Source organism: Pimephales promelas, chromosome 23, assembly GCF_988280905.1.
Source record: "Pimephales promelas chromosome 23, fPimPro1.hap1.1, whole genome shotgun sequence".
In the NCBI taxonomy this organism is placed as follows: domain Eukaryota; kingdom Metazoa; phylum Chordata; class Actinopteri; order Cypriniformes; family Leuciscidae; genus Pimephales; species Pimephales promelas.
In genome coordinates, this window is record NC_142791.1 from 19811411 (window position 1) to 19831841 (window position 20431).

Genomic DNA, 20431 nt, shown 5'->3' on the forward strand with positions numbered 1-20431 from the left:
CGCACCAGGAACGAAAGATAGGTTATATAGCACCGTCACTTTTATTGTAATGGAAACTTGTGGACTTGATCTTGAAGTCCTGACAGGCTGGAGTTTTTGCAATCTCCACAAACACAATAATTTACCATGACGATGATAAATTAAAATGCAAAAACTAACGAAAGCACACTGACTGACGAGCGCTCTCACTGAACACCAGCCTGCTCTCCACTGAGCCGAGGCTGAGGCTCCCTGATATGACGTCAAATGACGCGATGTTGAAAAAAAAGCCGTTTTTACTAGCAGTCCAAGAAACGCTCACTTTATCTTCTAAATTAGTGCCCTTATGTTGTTTTCAAACATTTTAAATCCTGCATTAACTTTTCATATGGTATTTTCATACAAGGTTATCTATAAATTTCGAGTTTTTTTTTTTACCTGCAATATGCTCTTTAACATGAGTGGATAAAAGAAAGTGTTCAGCAGGATTGATATTCAAAAAGGTAAGCACGCGCTGCTTTGTTTACGTTATGTGTATCTGCAACCGGCAGCGTCGGTTTTCCTTTTTGAATGACTAATATAGACTAATATATCTGCTGAAATAGACAGTTGGCTCATTACACGCAGGCGCTGAACGCACATTATAGCTGACAGTCGCCTGTACTCTAGGTGTGTTCAAGTGCAGCTTTTTACCTCAACGAGAGGGGACGAGAGGCGACAACACAGTTGGCTTTCATCAGCGCTAGTTCGTTGGCATCGGCTTGGTGTGTTCCGGGCTTAAGAGTGTAACGGGCGTGTCTTGTCCTTAACAGTTCTATTTTAATTTGGATGCACGAACGTTAACTCTTTTAAATTCTGCGTTGTGTTCTTATTGTGCTGAATAAAGAAAAGACCCGAACCACAACCGTCTGCTGGTTGCTCTTTTTAATGAAGGCAGAAGAGTGGATTTGCCTGTACAAATCAACAAAAAAACACATAAGGCTGTCGTCACATGCAGTCTTTCCCACACAGCATACAGTTCTCAAGCTCCTGATAGCAGATAATACAGAAAACTCTGTAGACTAGCACGTGGAAAAATGTCTACTTTAAAGCTTGCAAAAAGTCTGTTTACAAGGTTTAAGTTCGATTGACATTAACTGCATGTTTAGAACCTTGAAAATAACATTTATACATGCATAAAACAAAGTTTGCATCATCCAAAACCCGAAATGAGTGTTTAAAACTGACGCGCAAAATATTACATTACCTTCTCTCAGACAGCCTGGCGCGAACTGAGAGAAGCGCATAAATTACGTCACAAAACCTGCGACCTCTTAAAGTGAAAGTACAGGTATTAACATCATGGCCTGAATACAACATACAGGCATGAATATTGACAATAAAACATATATTAAACACACAGAAGACAATGTAAATCAGGATTTGGTGACATTTCAACGCAAAAGTAAAGATAATTTCAACCTGGTTACATTCACCCCTCCTGAAATTCACCAACATCCTGATATAGTGGAATCTCGAGAATGTTAAGAACACATAATACGTCTGCTACGGACACAATCTGGACCAAATGAGAAAAAAAGAATAGACTTAGTCCACAGTCAACTTAGAAGTCACCTCACATATAAGGTTCAGGGAAGGTTCTTGTCCCATAGACATTTCCAAGTATCAATGCTCATAACACATCACAAAAAAAATTATATAACATACTACAATAACAATCACCAATATATATCAAGACTCATCTCTACAAGACAAAAAAGATTAGGAACTGCTCCCAAACAAAATGTTGGAACCCCTCAGAAATTGTTTCTGAACCATGGATTCTATCAGTCTGTTCACTGATTTCACTACTCTCCCTGCACGTGTTCTAATATGACCATCAGCTGCGGTCTGTGGGTGCGAGTCAGTGTGAACTAATGCGTCAGCCTGTGGTGAGTGTGAAATATCTGATCTTGGTGCAGGTGAAATGGATGGGTAATCAGCAATGGCACCAACAGGACTGTTCACTGGACTAGACTGGTCCAACTCTACTGAATCAGCTGACTCCGATTCAAGTGGGACTTCAGGTGACAAAACTGCAAGACCCTCACCATCTCCGGAATTTGACAAGTTCGGTGCACTGTCATCTTGAGCCAATAACCCAGACACTGAGGCTGTATCATCACCAGAGTCACAGTCTTCCTGAGCAGACCCCTCGCTGATCAAAGACTGATCATTTGCATGAGTATCCTGGCTCTCATCCATCCCAGAAAATGGCAAGAAGTTGACCTCCAACAAAAGATTCCTGTGTACAACTCTCGTGTGTCCCTCTGCATCCTGTATTTTATAGACATGGATATTGGGATTCGCACCAACAACTGTGTACACTCCATCCTCCCATTTGTCGGCCAACTTCCTCTTCCCTCGTTCTCCTTTATTTGCTACCAAAACACGATCTCCCACAGAGAGGTAGGCACCCCTGGCACGTTTGTTGTACTGCCGGGCCTGATGCTGTTGCTGAGTGGAAGAATGTTTCTGGGCGATTTCCATAGCACTTCTGAGGCAAGAAAGTAGGGACTTGGCATATGAGTCATAGTCAATAATCCCTGGGTCGTTCAAAACCCGCTTAAACAGAATATCCACCGGCAATCTAGGTACACGCCCAAACATCAAGAAGAAGGGAGCGTAACCCGTAGTCTCGTGAATGGTAGCGTTATAAGCAAACGTGAGGGTTTGAATTTGTTGTGGCCACAGATGTTTTTCTTTAAGGGGAAGGGTACGGAGCATGTTACCCAAAGTGTGATTAAATCGCTCCGTTCCTCCATTGCCCATGGGGTGGTAGGCTGTTGTATGAGATTTGGCAACACCGGCCAGGCGAAGGAGCTCTGCAATCAAGTTGCTCTCGAAATTGGTGCCCTGATCAGAATGCATTCTCTCAGGGAAACCATAAACACAGAACACATTGTCCCAGAGCTTCTTGGCGACCTGCTTCACCGTCTGATTGGTACAAGGGAATGCATGGGCCAGTTTGGTGAAATGGTCGGTGACCACTAGGACATCCACAGAACGCTGCTTACTGTCTTCCGCCGACCAAAAATCCATGCACACTAACTCCATCGGGGCAGAGCTCTTGATGCTTTCTAAGGGCGCACGAACAGCAGGTTCTGGCGACTTCCCATACACACACCTCTGACAGCATCTGACATGTGCTCTCACATCCCTCTCCATATCAGGCCAGTAGAATCGCTGCCTTGCCAGTGAGAGAGTACGATCCTGCCCCTGATGACCCGCCAGATCGTGTATGCCCGACAATGCCCTTTCCTTTAGACTCAGAGGCAACACATATTGAGATCTTCTCTGCTTGGACATGGGATCTTTCGTCACTCGATACAACATACCGTCATGGACTTCCAACTTGTCCCATTGCTTAAACAATCTGAGGACCTTCGAATCAGCGCCATTCCTTTCCCGCCTAGATGGTCGCTTCCTGGCTGCAACAAAAGGTAACACCTTAGAAATGCAGGAGTCTTGCTCTTGACTCAGCTGAAGCTCCTGAGCGGAGAACATGGGCATAAGATCCAGACCACTCGACAGCTGTTGGACATGTTGGGCCAAGTAGAGTGCCCTGGATTCCGCCGCATCATTCCAGTCACAGTGTGCCTGACAAAGAGCTCTGATCTCGGCTGAATCACAAGCCACCTTGAATGTTGGATGGTCCCCTGATCTGTAGCTTTGAGACAGACAGCTGGCCCTGAAAACATCCTGCACAGAATCCTCCTCTATCTCATTAGCTTCCTGAATCAGGGTAGGATATGGTTCCTTCAGCAGCCTCTGACAAATGGGTTTCGCGAAGAGGTCGCGACTCAAGGCATCAGCCACCACATTCTTTTTCCCGGGCAGGTGTTTGAGATCAAACGAGTAAGACGCAAGCTTAGAGACCCAACGGATTTCACACGCATCAAGCTTTGGCTTTGTCAGAAGGTAAGTGAGTGGATTATTATCCGTCCAAACTGTGAAGCTACGGCCTTTTAGCCAGTGGCTGAACTTTTCACAGACACTCCACTTCAAAGCCATGAACTCCAAGAACTCCAGTCTTGCTCGTGAAAGCAACGGGCCTGGCCTTGGTCTCGCCTCGTGGCATTTGAGAGAGCACTGCTCCAAGTCCGTCCAATGAAGCATCGACTGATAGAATAAATGGCTCGTCAAAGTCCGGATGAGCCAGCACAACACATCCTAACAGCATGGTCTTCAATTGATCAAACGCGATCCCACATTCCATTGACCAGTCTGCAGGAGTAAGCTTACGATAGGCACTGAGAGGCTTCTTGTCTTTAGCTGACTGTCCCCGTCTCTTCTGTCCAGCTGTAAGTGCAAACAAGGGCTTCGCAATAGAGGAACAGTTTGGGATGAAATGCTGGTAGTAGAAGATCATGCCAAGGAAAGATTTTATTCTCCGGACAGAAGGCGTGCACTCATCGTCCTCCATGAGGTCTCGTACCGTCATCCTGTTGATGACCTCCACTTTGGCAGGATCGACCGCCACACCCTCGCCATTAATGACATGTCCAAGGAATCCGACTTGTTCTTGAAGCAGATGGCACTTCTTCGGGGCCAGTTTCAAGTTATTCTCCCGCAACCTCTGGAACACTGTGCCGAGTCTGGACAAGGCCTCATCTTCTGACGATGCAAAGACAAGAAGATCATCAAGATAATAGAGGAGTTTTGTGAAGTTCATGTCCCCAAAAATCCCAATCATCATCCTCATGAAGGATGCTGGGCTGTTACACAGTCCCTGTGGCATGCGATTATATTCGTACAGTCCAAATGGGGTTGTAAAAGCTGTGTACCTCTTGTCGTCCTCGTGCATTGGGATGTTGAAGAAGCCAGAAGTGAGGTCCATCGTGCTAAAGAGGCAATTGCCGCCAAGAGCAGCCAAACAGTCAGACTGGTGCGGCAAAGGATGGGCGTCCTTTAAGGTTCGGGCATTCAGCCACCTGAAATCAGTGCAAATCCGCAACCCACCGTCTTTCTTCCACACCATCACCAGTGGCGAAGCATACTCGCTTGAGGACTTCCTGATAATTCCCTTTTCCTCCATATCGGTGAGAACCTGCCTCAATTTCTGATAGTGGGCAGGAGGGACTCCTGTACGGCAAGCAAAAAGGCCGATCGTCGATGAGATGGATTCGGTGTGTGTATCCCTTGACCTCACCACAGTCCAATGAGTGCTTGGAAAATACTGTATATCTTGATACTCAATTAATAGCTGTGTGAGCCTGGACAGTCTTTACTGACCCGACATGCCTCTATGTCAATATCACCTAAGCCCAACTCTGACAGGCTTTTGGCCGGATGACCAGCACTGGGTGATGTGTCAAGTTGCTGTTGCGGTATGTCATGCACTTGTTTCTCCGTATGAGATTGCTGTATCACAATGTCTGGCTGTTTGTTGTCTACGTCTGGTTGTTTCTCTGAAGCCACAAGTAGACCCTGAGAAGCAGCTAAATCCTCTATCGCCAAGCATGGAAACACATCAGCCAATTTGCAATTTCTCTTCAGTGTTACAGCTTTGTCAGATGGGTTAACAACTGTCATTGGCACCCATCTGACAAAGCTGTAACACTGAAGAGAAATTGCAAATTGGCTGAAAGACGGCCCACTAGAACACCTCGTGGCATGGCTTTGGAGTTGGTTGGCTCTACGACAACGGTGCTTCCAGGAGACATCTGCACACTAGTAGGGAGTCTACCCCAAACCAAGTGTTCATGCCTGGGTAGAAGTAACACTGCTTGGGTGAGCTTGACAGTGCCTATTTTATCAGGAACCTCACTCCCTCTCCATCGCTCAACATTGGTGAACATCGACAAGAACTGTTCAACATCGGGATCAGACTGATGCTCAGGTCTGGAAGCCATGCTCCAATAGTCATTATCTCCCTTCAGAACACGAATCACGTGTTTGATGACATTTGAGCCCAGAATGAGATCATCATGCTGACCAGGCACAACCAGTGTAGGTACAACACAGCGAGCTCCGTAAAGCTGTATCTCCAGGTCGTAAAAACCTTCAGGCCGAGTCTGCAGACCACCACACACGATCAAAACGATATTTTCTTTAGGGTGCTGCTTCTCGGGCAAAACACCAGCAGTGCTGAGTTTCTTTATCGCATGTTCGCTGATGCTGCATGCCATAGAGCCAGAGTCCAACATGCCTTTAAGCTGCACACTGTGATTGACAAGAACAGTAGCATAAAACAACTCACTGAATGCTTCGATCCTCTGTCTGGCTTGAATGACTATTCGGGTCCCCTTAGGTGCTTTGGCACAGCAGTCCTCATATAAGCGAGCTGGGTCATGTCTATCAAAGAGGGATTCATCCACGATACCCACACCGCCCCTCCCAAGGTGTGGGTTCTCTAGTTTAACTGCTGTCCCTGTCCACCAGCGCTGTAGGCAGGTTGAGAGCGGCGCTGGTTGGTCTGATCAGGGCAGTCCCTTTTCCAGTGGCCAGGCGATAAGCACTTCAAACACCTGTTCTCTCGCCTGCAGTGAGACAGTGTGGAATGATCAGAAGCCTTACAAACCCTGCACACCTTTTGAGAAGAGTGAGGCAATGCAGCTTGGACTCTGGGGCTAGCTGGCACTTGTGTATGCGGTGTAACCAACCGGTCTAACAAGTTCACCAAACTCCTCATGCAGACATTGTCAACACTCGCAGCAGTCATGGGCACCGGAGATGGCACAGACGGTGCAGTGGTGTCTGGGGCAGGTGTACTGTCAGCTATAGGCACATGACACTGGGAATGGACTCTGTGCTCCACTGTGCTCGAATTAAATGGCCTAACAGTTGCAGCCTGAGTTTTTTGTCCCTGCATGTGCTCATCAAGCCTCTCTTGGATGTCACCAGCCGACCATTTCTCCGCAGACTTGAACTTGAACACACCTCTCAGAGACTGGTCTGGGCAGTATTTGATGAACATCATGCTGACTTCATGACCTGGGTCATCAATGCTTCGGCCCTGCCTTTTCAGGTACTCATCCGCTACATCAACTGTTTTGTTTAGCTGTATCCAGTATTCCATAGCATCTTCACCTGGCATGGGCAATGTATTGTAGAAATCTGCTAACGGCATGTTTGAGTAAGTCAGTTCGCTGAAGTGTTGTTTCAAAATATCAAAAATCACATGGGGATTTGCAGTATGATTAATAGATGCATCGTTATGCAGCTTTATCCTCACCACATCCCCTGCTTTGCCCATAAGCTTTGCCAGGACTTCTTGTGAATGCTCACTCACTGGAATAGCTCGTTTCTTTAAATACAGAGTCATAAGATTTTCCCACTCATGAACTGTGAATTTGTCTGAGCTATCACCCCTGAATATAGGGGGCTCTCTTACATCTGACTGCATGACAAACTTGATGTTAGGCAATGTCGACTCTTGAATGTAAGCCAGAGGAGAACTGGCCCCCGACTGAGCCTGGGTTCTCCCAAGGTTTTTTCTCCATCCAATCTGATGGAGTTTGGTTCCTTGCCACTGTCGCCTTGCTTTTGGCTTGCTTTGAGCTTGCTCAGTTGGGGTTATTTATTTAGTGTTTAGCAATGTTGTTGATCTGTGTTGTGCTACTTACATGTTATCACTGTGAAGCTGCTTTGATACAATCTGTATTGTGAAAAGCGCTATATAAATAAATGTGACTTGACTTGACTTAACTCTGAGGGCTGCACACGAGCAGTGGTGTTGTGAGTGCACCTGTCAGATTTTAGCTTAGCTGTAATGGACTCGCCTATCTTATCAGCTAACTGTGTGATGAAAGAGCCTATGTCTGGATTCTGCTCGACTTGGCTTGGCATGGCACGATCTACATAACGTGTAGAGGTAAGCTGTGGGGTGTGTAACGCTGTGACACTAGGTCCTGGTGTTCTGGACTATAAGGGTCTAAAGAACAAACCCCTCCCCACACCAAACTGATCTACGATAGAGTCACGCTCATCATTGTCAACTTCACCCTCAAAAGAATATGTGTAACCCTCTGCCATATTTCAGTTCACTCGATACACAAAAAAAGGTATGAGAGTAGAAAAACAATAAAATAAAATCTTAATGGAAGAGCACCAATAAAAAAATAAAAAGTCTAGATAATCACATAAATCAGCAATGAATTGCACACCAATAAAGTACTCTCTTAAATGCTGTTATAATGAAAAAAAAAAGAGTCAAAGAAATAAACATCAGGATGCAGTCCAAGGCGATACCCGACCACGGTAAAAGGCGAGTGAATGCAGCTTTCCACGGTGAACGAGCTGACGTCGATCTTCAGACCAATCCTTGAAAGGTCACGGCACCATTGTAACGGGCGTGTCTTGTCCTTAACAGTTCTATTTTAATTTGGATGCACGTCCGTTAACTCTTTTATATTCTGCGTTGTGTTCTTATTGTGCTGAATAAAGAAAAGACCCGAACCACGACCGTCTGCTGGTTGCTCTTTTTAATGAAGGCAGAAGAGTGGATTTGCCTGTACAAATCAACAAAAAACACTTAAGGCTGTCGTCACATGCAGTCTTTCCCACACAGCATACAGTTCTCAAGCTCCTTCTCTCAGACAGCCTGGCGCGAACTGCGCAAATCTACATAACTGATAAAAATTTTAGTATTATCAGCAAAAATACTTTTAAATAAAAATGTGAAAATGAACTAAATTTATAAAATGCTCAATGTAATTGACAACATGAATTTCCTTCACATGCTTAATACAACCAGTAATGAATTATAATGAACATTAAACACATACCTGTACAAATCAACAAAAAAACACATAAGGCTGTCGTCACATGCAGTCTTTCCCACACAGCATACAGTTCTCAAGCTCTTGTTACAGAAAACTCTGTAGACTAGCACGTGGAAAAATGTACAAGGTTTAACCCTCAGGTGCTCTTCGTTTCAGAGTCACACTTGTTATCTTCCCGGTCAAAAGTGACCGGACACCTAAAAATGAAACTTTCTCCATCCCAGTAAAACCAATGCAATTTATTTTTGTTCTTTAATATTTATTCTTTTTTATTTAGTATTTTGAGACAGTTTGATTGAATTTATTAATATTTATGCAATATTTATGGTTTATTTTTGCCATGGAAAAGTATATATATTTTTCTAAATATATATAATTTTTTTAAAGAAATTATGAATGCAGTATTTTAGTATACTATAGAGTCTTGGCCTTCAGAAAAAAAATATTTTTTGAAGAAAATTAGCACCATCTAGTTACAGTATAGAGAAAAAACGTAGAATCATGGTGTAATCACTAGCCTTTGTTTCGGAGTCACACTTGTTATCTTCCCGGTCAAAAGTGACCGGACACCTAAAAATGAAACTTTCTCCATCCCAGTAAAACCAATGCAATTTATTTTTGTTCAGTTATATTTTTTTCTTTTTAATTTTGTATTTTGAGCCAATTTGATGTTACTTATTAATATTTATGCAATATTTATGGTCCATTTTTGCCATTGAAAATAATACAAACTTTTTTTATATATATACATTTTTTATTTTATTTTTTTTTAAGCAGTATTTTAGGTTAAAATAGAGACTAGGCCTTCCAAAAAAATTTTTTGAAGGCAGATTAGCACCATCTGGTAAGAGTATGGAGAGAAAGCGTAGAACCATGTTGTAACCACTAGATGAAATGTACAGTTCTCTATGGAGAGGCATGTGAATTCCCCAGCTGTTCATGGACACGTTTACTTTTTTTTTTTTTTTGTTATAGGTGTGTGTGTGTGTGTGTGTTAATTTCAGTATCGAAGTTAGTGTCACCCCTTCACTGCTGTGAGCTTTTCCTGCATTATGACTGAATTATTGAATAGATTTCACATATTCTCACAACATTGCTCTATTACAGACACAGTGGTTCATATAGGTGTGTGTTTATTTGTGCGTGTGTGCGTCTGTTTGTGAGTGTGGGTGAGTGTCAATATCACAATCTTGATGTTTTAGAGTGTCACCCCTTCATTGTTGAGCACTTTTTTCTGCATCATGGCCAATTTGTAGATTACAAATTGTAGTTTGAAGTTGTAGATTGTTGTTTTTGTCAATTTCCCATTCATTTCCTATGGTCGGTCATGTTTGACAGAAGAGCAGAAGTGTATCTCATTTTTTTACGACCACTTAAAGTGCTCGAATCATGACCTCAATTTTTGTGTGTGTTCACATACATGTTGCCATAAAAGTCACGAAGTTTCGTAATTTTCTGATGAAGCAGTGATTTTTTAGAAATTCAAAACAGATTTTTTAATCACAATTTATTGGTGTTTTTGTGTATAAAAGTGTGTGTGTGTGTGGGGGGGGGGGGTGGCTATGTCTGTTTTGCACTCTTGATGTTTTAGAGTGTCACCCCTTCAATGCTGAGCATTTTTTTTCTGCATTGTGGCCGATTTGTAGATTGTACACACAAAAAATTCTCAAAGATTTTGTGTTTTTGTCAATTTCCCATTCATTTCCTATGGTCTGTCATTTTTGACCGAAGAGCACAAGTGTGACTATTTTTTTTACGACCACTTAGCATGCTCGGATCATGACCTCAATTTTTTTGTGTGTTCACATACCCAATGGAATAAAAGTCACCAAGTTTCGGAAAATTCCGATGAAGCTGTGATTTTTAACATTTCAAAACATACATTTTTTCGGTCAGAAATGACCGAAGAGCACCTGAGGGTTAAGTTCGATTGACATTAACTGCATGTTTAGAACCTTGAAACTAACATTTATACATGCATAAAACAAAGTTTGCATCATCCAAAACCCGAAATGAGTGTTTAAAACTGACGCACAAAATATTACATTACCTTCTCTCAGACAGGCTGGCGCGAACTGAGAGAAGCGCATAAATTACGTCACAAAACCTGGAACCTCTTAAAGTGAAAGTACAGGTATTAACACCATGGCCTGAATACAACATACAGGCATGAATATTGACAATAAAACATATTAAACACACAGAAGACAATGTAAATCAGGATTTGGTGACATTTCAACGCAAAAGTAAAGATAATTTCAACCTGGTTACAAGAGCCACTGGCTGAACTGCAGCCTTGCATACATCAGCATATCTAATGAAGAGCAAGCTAAATTATGTACAAATATTTTACTTGACCCCCCTAATCAAAATTATGAACCTGTAAGTGAGCATTATAAGGGCACTACATTTTAAAAACACTGATAACGGAGAATGTATTGAGTATCTCTAATTTGATAAGTTACGGTTTTGAGTTTCAGCTCTTGAGTTTGTAGTGTTCTCTCTCTTATATTCGGACCCTGATTTTGATTTTCTTTCTTCTTTTGTTCATGTTCTTGTGTAGGATTGTAGCGGAAGTGTTGGAGCACAATCATCTTCCCGGTGCAATCTGCTCTATGACGTGCGGTGGTGCGGACATCGGGTATGTGACAAATACATGAAGATGAAATAAAGCACATTTAGATACTCTTATTAGTTTAGCACTTCAGTCACACTAGATGCATCATGAGCATTTTGACTGTTATTCTGATGCCATACTCTTACTGTACAGAGAAAAAGCATTTTGTGTGTGTGTGTGTGCGCAGCACGGCCATGGCAAAAGATGAGCGAGTGGGTCTACTGTCCTTCACAGGCAGTACTCATGTGGGCCAGCAGGTGGCCATGATGGTACAAGAGCGCTTTGGTGGGTTTTATTCTCTATATCACATATCAAATCATACAAAATTACGTACTCGCATGGAACAGGACAGACAAAGAGCCTCGACCCGGCCTCAAACTCATGCTTAAACTGTGCCATATGCTATTGATCCAAGACTTTAGCTTTAAAGGGGACATATCATGCAATCCACTTTTTTTAGCCCTTAAATGCGTTTTTGGTCATATTTTTCAACCTGTTCAGATTTTTCTGTTCTCTATGACGTTTTTTGAACAATTACGTCACAGTATTTGCAGCGGAACTGCCAAATAAGGACATTGATTACCGGCCCAACACTTCGAGCAATCCGCCATCACTATTTCTCGCTCCGATTTTGTAGTCCAAGCTCAATGATGCAGAAGTTACGAGAGGGCAAGTCAAAATGTTCGGTTGTTGGATGTAGTGACTCGTTGCACTTCAAGGATTCCCACTTCAACATCCTCCGCCAGTATACAGAAGGGTTTGCCGATCGACTTCGTCTGAATGAGAGGTAAATTCCTTCTGTCTTTGGAGACGACGAACAGAGCATTTCGATAATCTGTAAATATCGTTAATAAATGTAAAGTACTTTACTTTCTTAAAACACATGGTGGTCATGGTTTAGCAGTACCTTTGTCTTTCTTTGTTTTTGTTTTGAAGTAACGTTACACGTCTGCAGTATTATTGTTCTTGAGTTTCATCAATGGTCATTTAGCTGCTGTGTTTTCTGATGCTTTTCTAAACGTATCATATTATCAATACAGATTTTTATTGGTAAGATTAGACCGTAGTCATTTATCTTGTCAGTGTGCTTGTTTTAACAAGAGAAATAATCGTCTTTCACTTATAACACAATACAGTTACATACCACTGCATCCATATGAAGACGTTGTTCTGCAGGTTCGTCGTCGTCGTCTTTTTCAAATCGCTCGCTCTGGCTCGAACATGTATGGCTTGATGGACAAGTCTTCCCTTGTTGACATTTTGTTAACGTGAATAAAAATGTTCTTTAGAGATATACGATTATATACTATAGCTTCAATCAAACTACAAAAATGTCCGAACGGGGTGGATTTGAACCGAGTGTGAACTCCGCGACCTGGAGAGCAGGCGGGGTAAAACATCTCCTTTTTATTTTAAGGGACAGCTTCAAAACTGGTTGCTCACAGACGCAGGGGTAGAAAAGGGGCCCGTGGAGCTATAATAATGAGGCATTCAGACCCAAGCATTGCAGTTATGCTTTATATAGACCACAAATGTATGATTTATATGTAAAAATTAATGATTTTAAAAGCATGATATGTACCCTTTAAAAATAAGTAAATCACCTTTTGAAAGTCACTTGGTGCTTTAAATAAAGATTGTATTGATTACATCATTACTCCAGTAGATGGCGACAAGTGAACTGTATTTGTCATTGAATAATTCAAGAGATTTGTTCATAAACACTGATTCATCCAGTTATGAAACAAATTAAGTATTTATGAATTATTCATTTAAACTATTTTAAAAAAGCATTCAAATTATTTTAATATTTAAAACAGACTGCAGCAATTAGGCTTTTTGGTTTAGTTGGTTGTTCAGAAATGTGAGAATTGTGATATATATTTGAAACAAAACAAAACAAAAAAAAATGTATCCCTAATCGTGCAGCTCTAGGAAAACCCGAAGACATTGGTTTTGTTCCTGATTTGACCCATGATTTTAAGAGTGAATATTTTGGGGTTTTTTTACAGGTCGTCAGCTTCTGGAGTTGGGAGGAAATAACGCCATCATAGGTTTGTTGCATTTAATTAATTGAAAAGGGTTTGGTTGGAAATTCTGTAATAAGTTGTATAAAGGCCCTTTCACACCAAGGACGATAACTATAGTGATAATGATAATAATTCTATACAATTGTTATAAATATAAAGAAACAGCAGAGTTCAAACCACAGCTATATACCATTGGAATCATTTTCAGAAAGATGTTTTCCTACTGATGATCAATAAAAAATATCAACAGCCAATCAGAATCTATTCTGCTTTAAAGAGCTTGAGCGTTCAAAACAACAGACGACAAAACTGCAGTGCACACTTATAATAGACAGTGTTATTTGTTGTTGTGGACGCTGATATAGTTGTAGTTATGGTTACCCTTATAGTTACTATTCTTGGTTTAGTCTTTTGAGTAATTATTATTGAATAAACTGTAGAGCTGCTGCAAGTACTTAATATAATCGATAATGAAAGTAATTGACAAATTGTATTATTCAATCACAAAGGAAGCCTGTCAGTGATGTGGGGGTTACAGTAATGATCAACACATTTCTAATCACAGAACATGCTTGAAAACCTGTGAGGGCCACAGAGTGCAGAAGCGGAGGGGCGTGAGCCCTGTCCACAGCAGGAACACAGCTTTACACTCTCTACTCTGCCAGGCGTCTAGTTCTTATGCTGGATAAGATTGCTCTTATGCTCTTACATTTAGCTTCTAAATTGACAATAATTACTTAATCTTACTGATATAGCAAGTAATGATATTTACCTGAGAACAGTAACTGTAATGGGATAGAAGTATAAAACACTTACTGTATAACAAACATTTACAATACTTAAATGAAAGTAATATGTACTATAATCAGAATTGAATGAGTGGTCAGTCTACCTCTTACGGCAAACCATTTGTTTGTACTTTTTTGTTATCGATAATTTATTGATTTATATCCTTCTGGGATCCAGGAATAGACTTTTGTCCACTGTAGTGGACATTATATTTTAGTGTATTTCTCTGACACCATGCATGTCACAATTTTTCTTCTGGATGTCCTGTAAAGAGCACATTCAGGGCAATACAGAGATACCAAATGTTTGGAGGTTTCACCATGAAAACAACTTCTCCTTGGTCTTTAAAAATGTCTAACATTAATTTAGTGATCAAATGTAGCACTCATGGAAATATGATAATATATTGTAATTATAATTTAAATCAAACTACTTTTCCAATTGTATTTCATCAACCAACATCTCAGGAAAATGTTATGGGGTTTCAAAGCAAAAAATGACTTTCTTTTACAGAACAGGGCATTCATTTCATACATGTCCACTGTAGAGGACTTCAGGACATAAATCATGTTTATCAGGCATTCTGGGAGACATAAGTGAATATGTAAATAAATGATAAATCAATATTCTTATGACATATTAGATATTATTATTAAAATGTTGCTTATTATAACTCCAATTCTTACACTTCTTTTTTCATTAAATGTTGCTCCAAGAACACATTAATGTGCAAATTAGATACAGTTTATAGATACATTGCATTGAATGGGAATATTAAATTATGCCCATTTTACCCACATATTGCATAATGTAAAATGGTGTAACAATAAATTCCGTTATATCTTTCATAACATAGTCGCGAATCATCTTTATATAAATTTTGGTTTAAAAAAAATACTGAAACCCCAAAATGTATTGGTGATTGAAAAAAAAAAAAATCCCATTGTTTTTGCCTACACATATAATTGTATGTCATTGAATTGTTTTAACAACTTAGTCCTGGTGTCCACTACAGAGGACATAGTATAGCATATGAATAAATATAATTTTTCAAAAATGTTTTTTACCATTTGTTTCTTATGCGCTAAACAATCTGATGACATGAAAAAAAACTAAATTAGAAAAACCTTTTTTTTTCTGGGTCTCAGGAGGATATTGTCCTGCTGCTTTAACTTTGGAAGCTTTTTAAACACTTGTGTGTACTTTTTGTCGCAGTGTTTGAGGACGCGGACCTTAATCTGGTCGTGCCGTCTGCTGTCTTTGCCTCTGTGGGAACAGCTGGCCAGCGGTGCACTACTACCAGAAGACTGGTTAGTATAGTGTGCTAAAAAGAAGCACTTGTTTAACCATGGTTTGTTGTTTATTTACTAGTTTCTAATTTATTCCATCCCTTCATTTGATTGTTATTCAATCTGCTGTCCTGCTGAATTAGATGCTGCATGAAAGTGTTCATGATGAGGTTGTGGAGAGGATCGCTAAAGCTTACAAGCAGATCCGCATCGGTGACCCCTGGGACCGTAAGTTCAGTACAGAATAATGGGTCTCGTTCACTAATAATTGTGTAGTGCATGAGACCCAATGTGTTACTGTATCTGTCTGTTTGAGATGCAAACATGCATTAATTCTTCTGCATATGGTGACAGCAAGCACTCTCTACGGGCCTCTACACACGAAACAGGCTGTTCAACAGTATCTGGCTGCCATCGAGCAGGCCAAGCAGCAGGGCGGCACCCTGGTGTGCGGGGGAAAGGTAATGGCATTCAGTGCCTAAAGCAGCAGCATGATCGTCATTACTACACCAGAAACAGGGTGTCTTCGGACACTTACTGTTGATGTTGATATGATTTTCCTTCTAGGTCAGTGCTTCTCAGTCAGGATGCCTTTTTTAGCCCATTTAAACATATTTACTTTACATTTAGGCCTTTAGCCGATGCTCTAATCCAGGGCCATGTTTTTTTAGCATCACATAGGAAAATTCCCACTGCATTCTTGCATTCACTGCAGGAAGCCAATATCACGCATTAGCAAGAACCAATGACAGTGTGTCTGAGTCCTGAATAATGTGGCAAACACAGGCAATGTGACGATCAAAAGACTAGTTGCTATCAAACCTACAGTATTGTCCATTAGCACTGTTCTAGTACGATCTACTGCGCACCAATGGGATACTCCTCTGTTTCATTTTGCTGCTTTGAGAATTGTACATTTTGTCTTTTGTAATTAAGAATGTTTGTGAAGTTAAAGCTTTGCACCTTGTAACTTCATGACCTGGATGATTCATTGAACTTGAGCTCTGACATCTGATCGGCAGATTATGGATCGCCCAGGTAACTATGTGGAACCCGCTATCATCACCGGACTGCGGCATGACGCTCCCATAGTTCACACTGAGACCTTCGTGCCTATCCTTTACGTGCTTAAATTCAAGGTGAGATATTGTATATTTTGCGTACTTTAAGATCTTATATGATTAATATTTTTCTTGTAACATATTTTACTCTGGTTTTAGACAGAGGACGAGGCATTTGCCTGGAATAATGAAGTGAAACAAGGGCTCTCTAGCAGCATCTTCACTAAAGACATGGGCAGGGTCTTCCGCTGGATAGGGTATGTGTGCCATCTGGATCTTTACTTCCTTAACAATGGCTGCTTTTCAATGTAAAACATACATTTTTCTTTTAATCATTTGAAATTAAACTTTTTTTGTCAAAATTATGATGTTTTTTTCTCATATGAAACAGTAAAATGCTCTGAGCGGCTCTGGATATGAAGTTCATGTGTTTGTCCTCATATACCCCTTTTCTACCAAGGCAGAGCTGGTGCTGGTTCAGAGACAGAGCCTAGTTTCAAATCGGTTCTTTGTTTTTCGACCACCAAAGCACCAGCTCCGAACCAGTAAAAGTGGTTCTTAAGTAGCACCAAATCATTGCTGGTCTAGAAGTAAGAACAGCTTACGTCAGCGGATGGGGGCGGGGTTACCGTGACCAACAAGACAAACAGAAACTTGTGACCGCCATTTTTTTAAAATAGCAGCTAATCATGCTAATAGCGCCTCGATTGTAATCTCTGTTAGTGGAAGTTACGGCGAGCTGCACGAACATGCTGGATTCACAGTGTTTGGATTCTAATGTAGGTTTGCAAAGCCATGAGCATAGCCATGAGCAGCTAGGTTTAGCGAGCGACCCTGCGGAATGAGCGAGCAGAGCAGAATATTCCGAAATGTGCTCTCCGCTCACATGCTCTGATCGGAACAAACCCGAACACTGTCTGCTGAACTTGCGCAGAAACATCAAAATAGATATAACCAGCTTTTTAACATTGTTTTAAAAGCTAAACATTTACACTATTTTAGCACAAATTATGAGCTTGTTGGCGAATTCATGATGATGAAGATGGCAGTAGATGTGTTGGGTGGTTTGTCAGGCTCCACTCCAATACTCTCTAAATAATTTTTTCAAAATGTTACTGGTTTAAGAACAAAACAAAGAAACCAGTTAAATAATCAGGGTTCCTGCGGATCTTTAAAAAGCCTTAAAGTCTTAAATTAGATTTTTAAATATGAGACCATAAAAGTCTTAAGTCTTATTTTTACTTATGAAAGGTCTTAAATTTTAGTCATATCTAAATGTTTTCCAAATTAAGTAAGGGTTAATGCCCGACGAGGTGTCCATTGTCAGGTTTTAATGGACGACGGCGAGGCGTGAACTGGCCGACGCGCAGCGGAGGACGGTTGCCTCCGCCGAAGTCCATTAAAACCTGACAATGGACACCTCGAAGGGCATTAACCTGCTTATACCATGGTCACTTGCCAAATAAAACATTTTTAAAACATTAGCTGCTAGTTTATATTTTAATTAGGCTAAATCTAGTTTTTACAAATAATAACTCGCCTGGTTTATTTAGCAACCGGAGATATTTATAGTCCGCTCAGCTTGTAGAACCCTTCAGGTTCAAAAATGCATTTTTTTTTTTTCATGAAACACAAAGGTAGGCATAGTTATTTTTTGTATTACACATAAAACAATTAATCAAACAGGCTTCTTAGGCTTGAAACGCTGTACTCTCCTCCTGCCTTGGTTGTCTGGACTGCTGCGTAAAACTCCCGCAGGGTCTCATTCAGAGCAGCAGCGGTGTAATTTTCTTTGTGACGTTTCTCCGTTTTATTTACATTTTTTCTTTCTTCAGCAGCATCCCAGTCGTCAAAGTTGTCATATTCTCCATAAATGTTAAAAGAAATAACGAAGTCGCTCATTGTTTTATTAGTAGGCTATGTCAGGGGTTCTCAACCTTTTGCAAGCTGGGCCCCGCCAAAGCTGCTTTGTTGCAGTTGGGCCCCAGTGCTAAACTCGCCCCAATAATTAGTAGTATTATTAATATTATGAGTAGTATTGGCCTATCATCATTATATGCTATTGCTATATAATAATATGAGATGACATGAAAGTTAGGGTGGTTCGGGGGAATTTTGATTTTGATTTCTCCGACCTTCATGTGTGCATTTAAAAGTGTTTCAAGGCCAAAAAATTGAACAATATATGTTAGTGGACAGCAGTAGCATAAATGATTTGTCAAGCAGATAACAGATTGTTAAACATGAGAATAAGGATAAATAGCAATGAATGATCCACACTACAAAATGTGATTGTCAACATTCAAAACTATTTTAACGTTAACTCTTCAAAAAATGTTGTTTTTGCTTAGTAACTCTGCACAGATGAATGATTAGCCCACATACACACCAAACTATATACAGATATGAGTTATGTAAAACACTTATTATTTGTATTATTTTCAAACTTTTGTTTCGTCATGTTTTCATAGCCAACCTCAATAGCGTGCGAACACCGGACATCGGTGTGCTGACAGATGCTAGGAAACACCATAGACAGTAAAAGAAACACAGACGCGCGCAGACAAGGATTTCTGTCGCGCGGGTCAGCTTCTGTTTTCGATTAAACTGTGTTGCTTTTACAAGCATTGATTCAATTGTTTTATTAATGCGTTGCAAATAGATCATTAATATAATAACCCTATAATATAATTTATTTTAAATACACTGAAATATAAAATAAATTGTTAAACTCAAACTTCAAATTTACTGGGGCACAGCAGATTAGTGGGGCATATGCCCCAGTAAAAGGGGTCTAGCAATGCCCCTGGGCCTAAGGTAGTACACATACAGAAATTGAATTAAGTTATCAAACAGTATGCACTGCATAAATTATAAATTATATATAGCCCAATCCTTATTAAAGCTACACAAGTTCAAGATCAGTTAGTAAGTTTCTCTGTTCCCTTTGTTCATTGATTAAATTTACTGACAGAATGCTTTATTGGCAGCTGGCCCTTTAAAATCAGCTGCTAGCTGAGACGCAGATCTCACACGAGTCACCGCTATCTGTAGCTATGTCCCTCATAAGACTGCTCTTATGTTATGAGGATATTGAACGAAAGACATTTTGGCATAATCCAGTGCGAAAAAGAGAACTGTATTCTGGCGTGCGGTCTGTGCATGCGCATTTATGGTGTCGCGCGTCTTCTGCGAGTCACATTCAGGAGATTCACAGGCAGCGTGAAAAATTTGTTCCTTTCAAATCGCTAATAAAATGCTAAATCATAAATCATATGTACACCTATGTACAATAACATCGATCGATGTCCAGCAAATTCAATTAAAATAATATATTGTGTTAAATTTGTCGTTTAATGAGATGTAATATGTGTTTTGTGGCGAGAATTTTCACGTGAAGAAATGCAGAGATCCGACAATCAATGACACGCACTTTTGCCAAGCGTGACAGAGGTTCTGGGTGCTAACAGAGAAGGACTTGGTGCTAATCCACACTCGAATCGTTCTCTCGTTCTCTCTCTCTCTCTCTCTCTCTCTCTCTCTCTCTCTCTCTCTCTCTTTAAAACCGATTATGTTTATCAGTTGTATGTTTGTTTGCATTTTACTTTGTGATTTCACCAGAACGAATATAGACTCTCCACAACAGATTAAAGCGCACCAAATGCCGAATATGAAAAAACGAATACGACAGTTTCTCGACTCAGTCAGGGTGCAAGGACCTTAAACTTTTGAGGCTTGCACAGCTTTTTGATGAGAAATCAAACAAATGAACGCTGTTATCTAAACTCACAAATAAAACTAAATTTACATACTGCAGTGCAGTTACGTAAATGAATGAATACAACATACATCACACGGTGTCACGGGGTGTCACGGGGTCACCTCCAGCGGTGCAGTTGTC

General features: G+C 40.6%; 1 protein-coding gene across 1 annotated transcript in view; it reads left to right on the forward strand.

Annotated features, from left to right (window-relative positions):
* aldh7a1 (aldehyde dehydrogenase 7 family, member A1) overlaps positions 1 to 20431 on the forward strand; it is a 45994-nt gene that overhangs the window by 7611 nt on the left and 17952 nt on the right. The window contains exons 8-15 of the mRNA XM_039672480.2: positions 11308 to 11385; positions 11549 to 11646; positions 13374 to 13415; positions 15396 to 15490; positions 15613 to 15697; positions 15824 to 15930; positions 16492 to 16608; positions 16690 to 16787. Coding sequence (XP_039528414.1) covers positions 11308 to 11385; positions 11549 to 11646; positions 13374 to 13415; positions 15396 to 15490; positions 15613 to 15697; positions 15824 to 15930; positions 16492 to 16608; positions 16690 to 16787 — 720 coding nt within the window. The remainder of the gene's footprint in view (positions 1 to 11307; positions 11386 to 11548; positions 11647 to 13373; positions 13416 to 15395; positions 15491 to 15612; positions 15698 to 15823; positions 15931 to 16491; positions 16609 to 16689; positions 16788 to 20431) is intronic.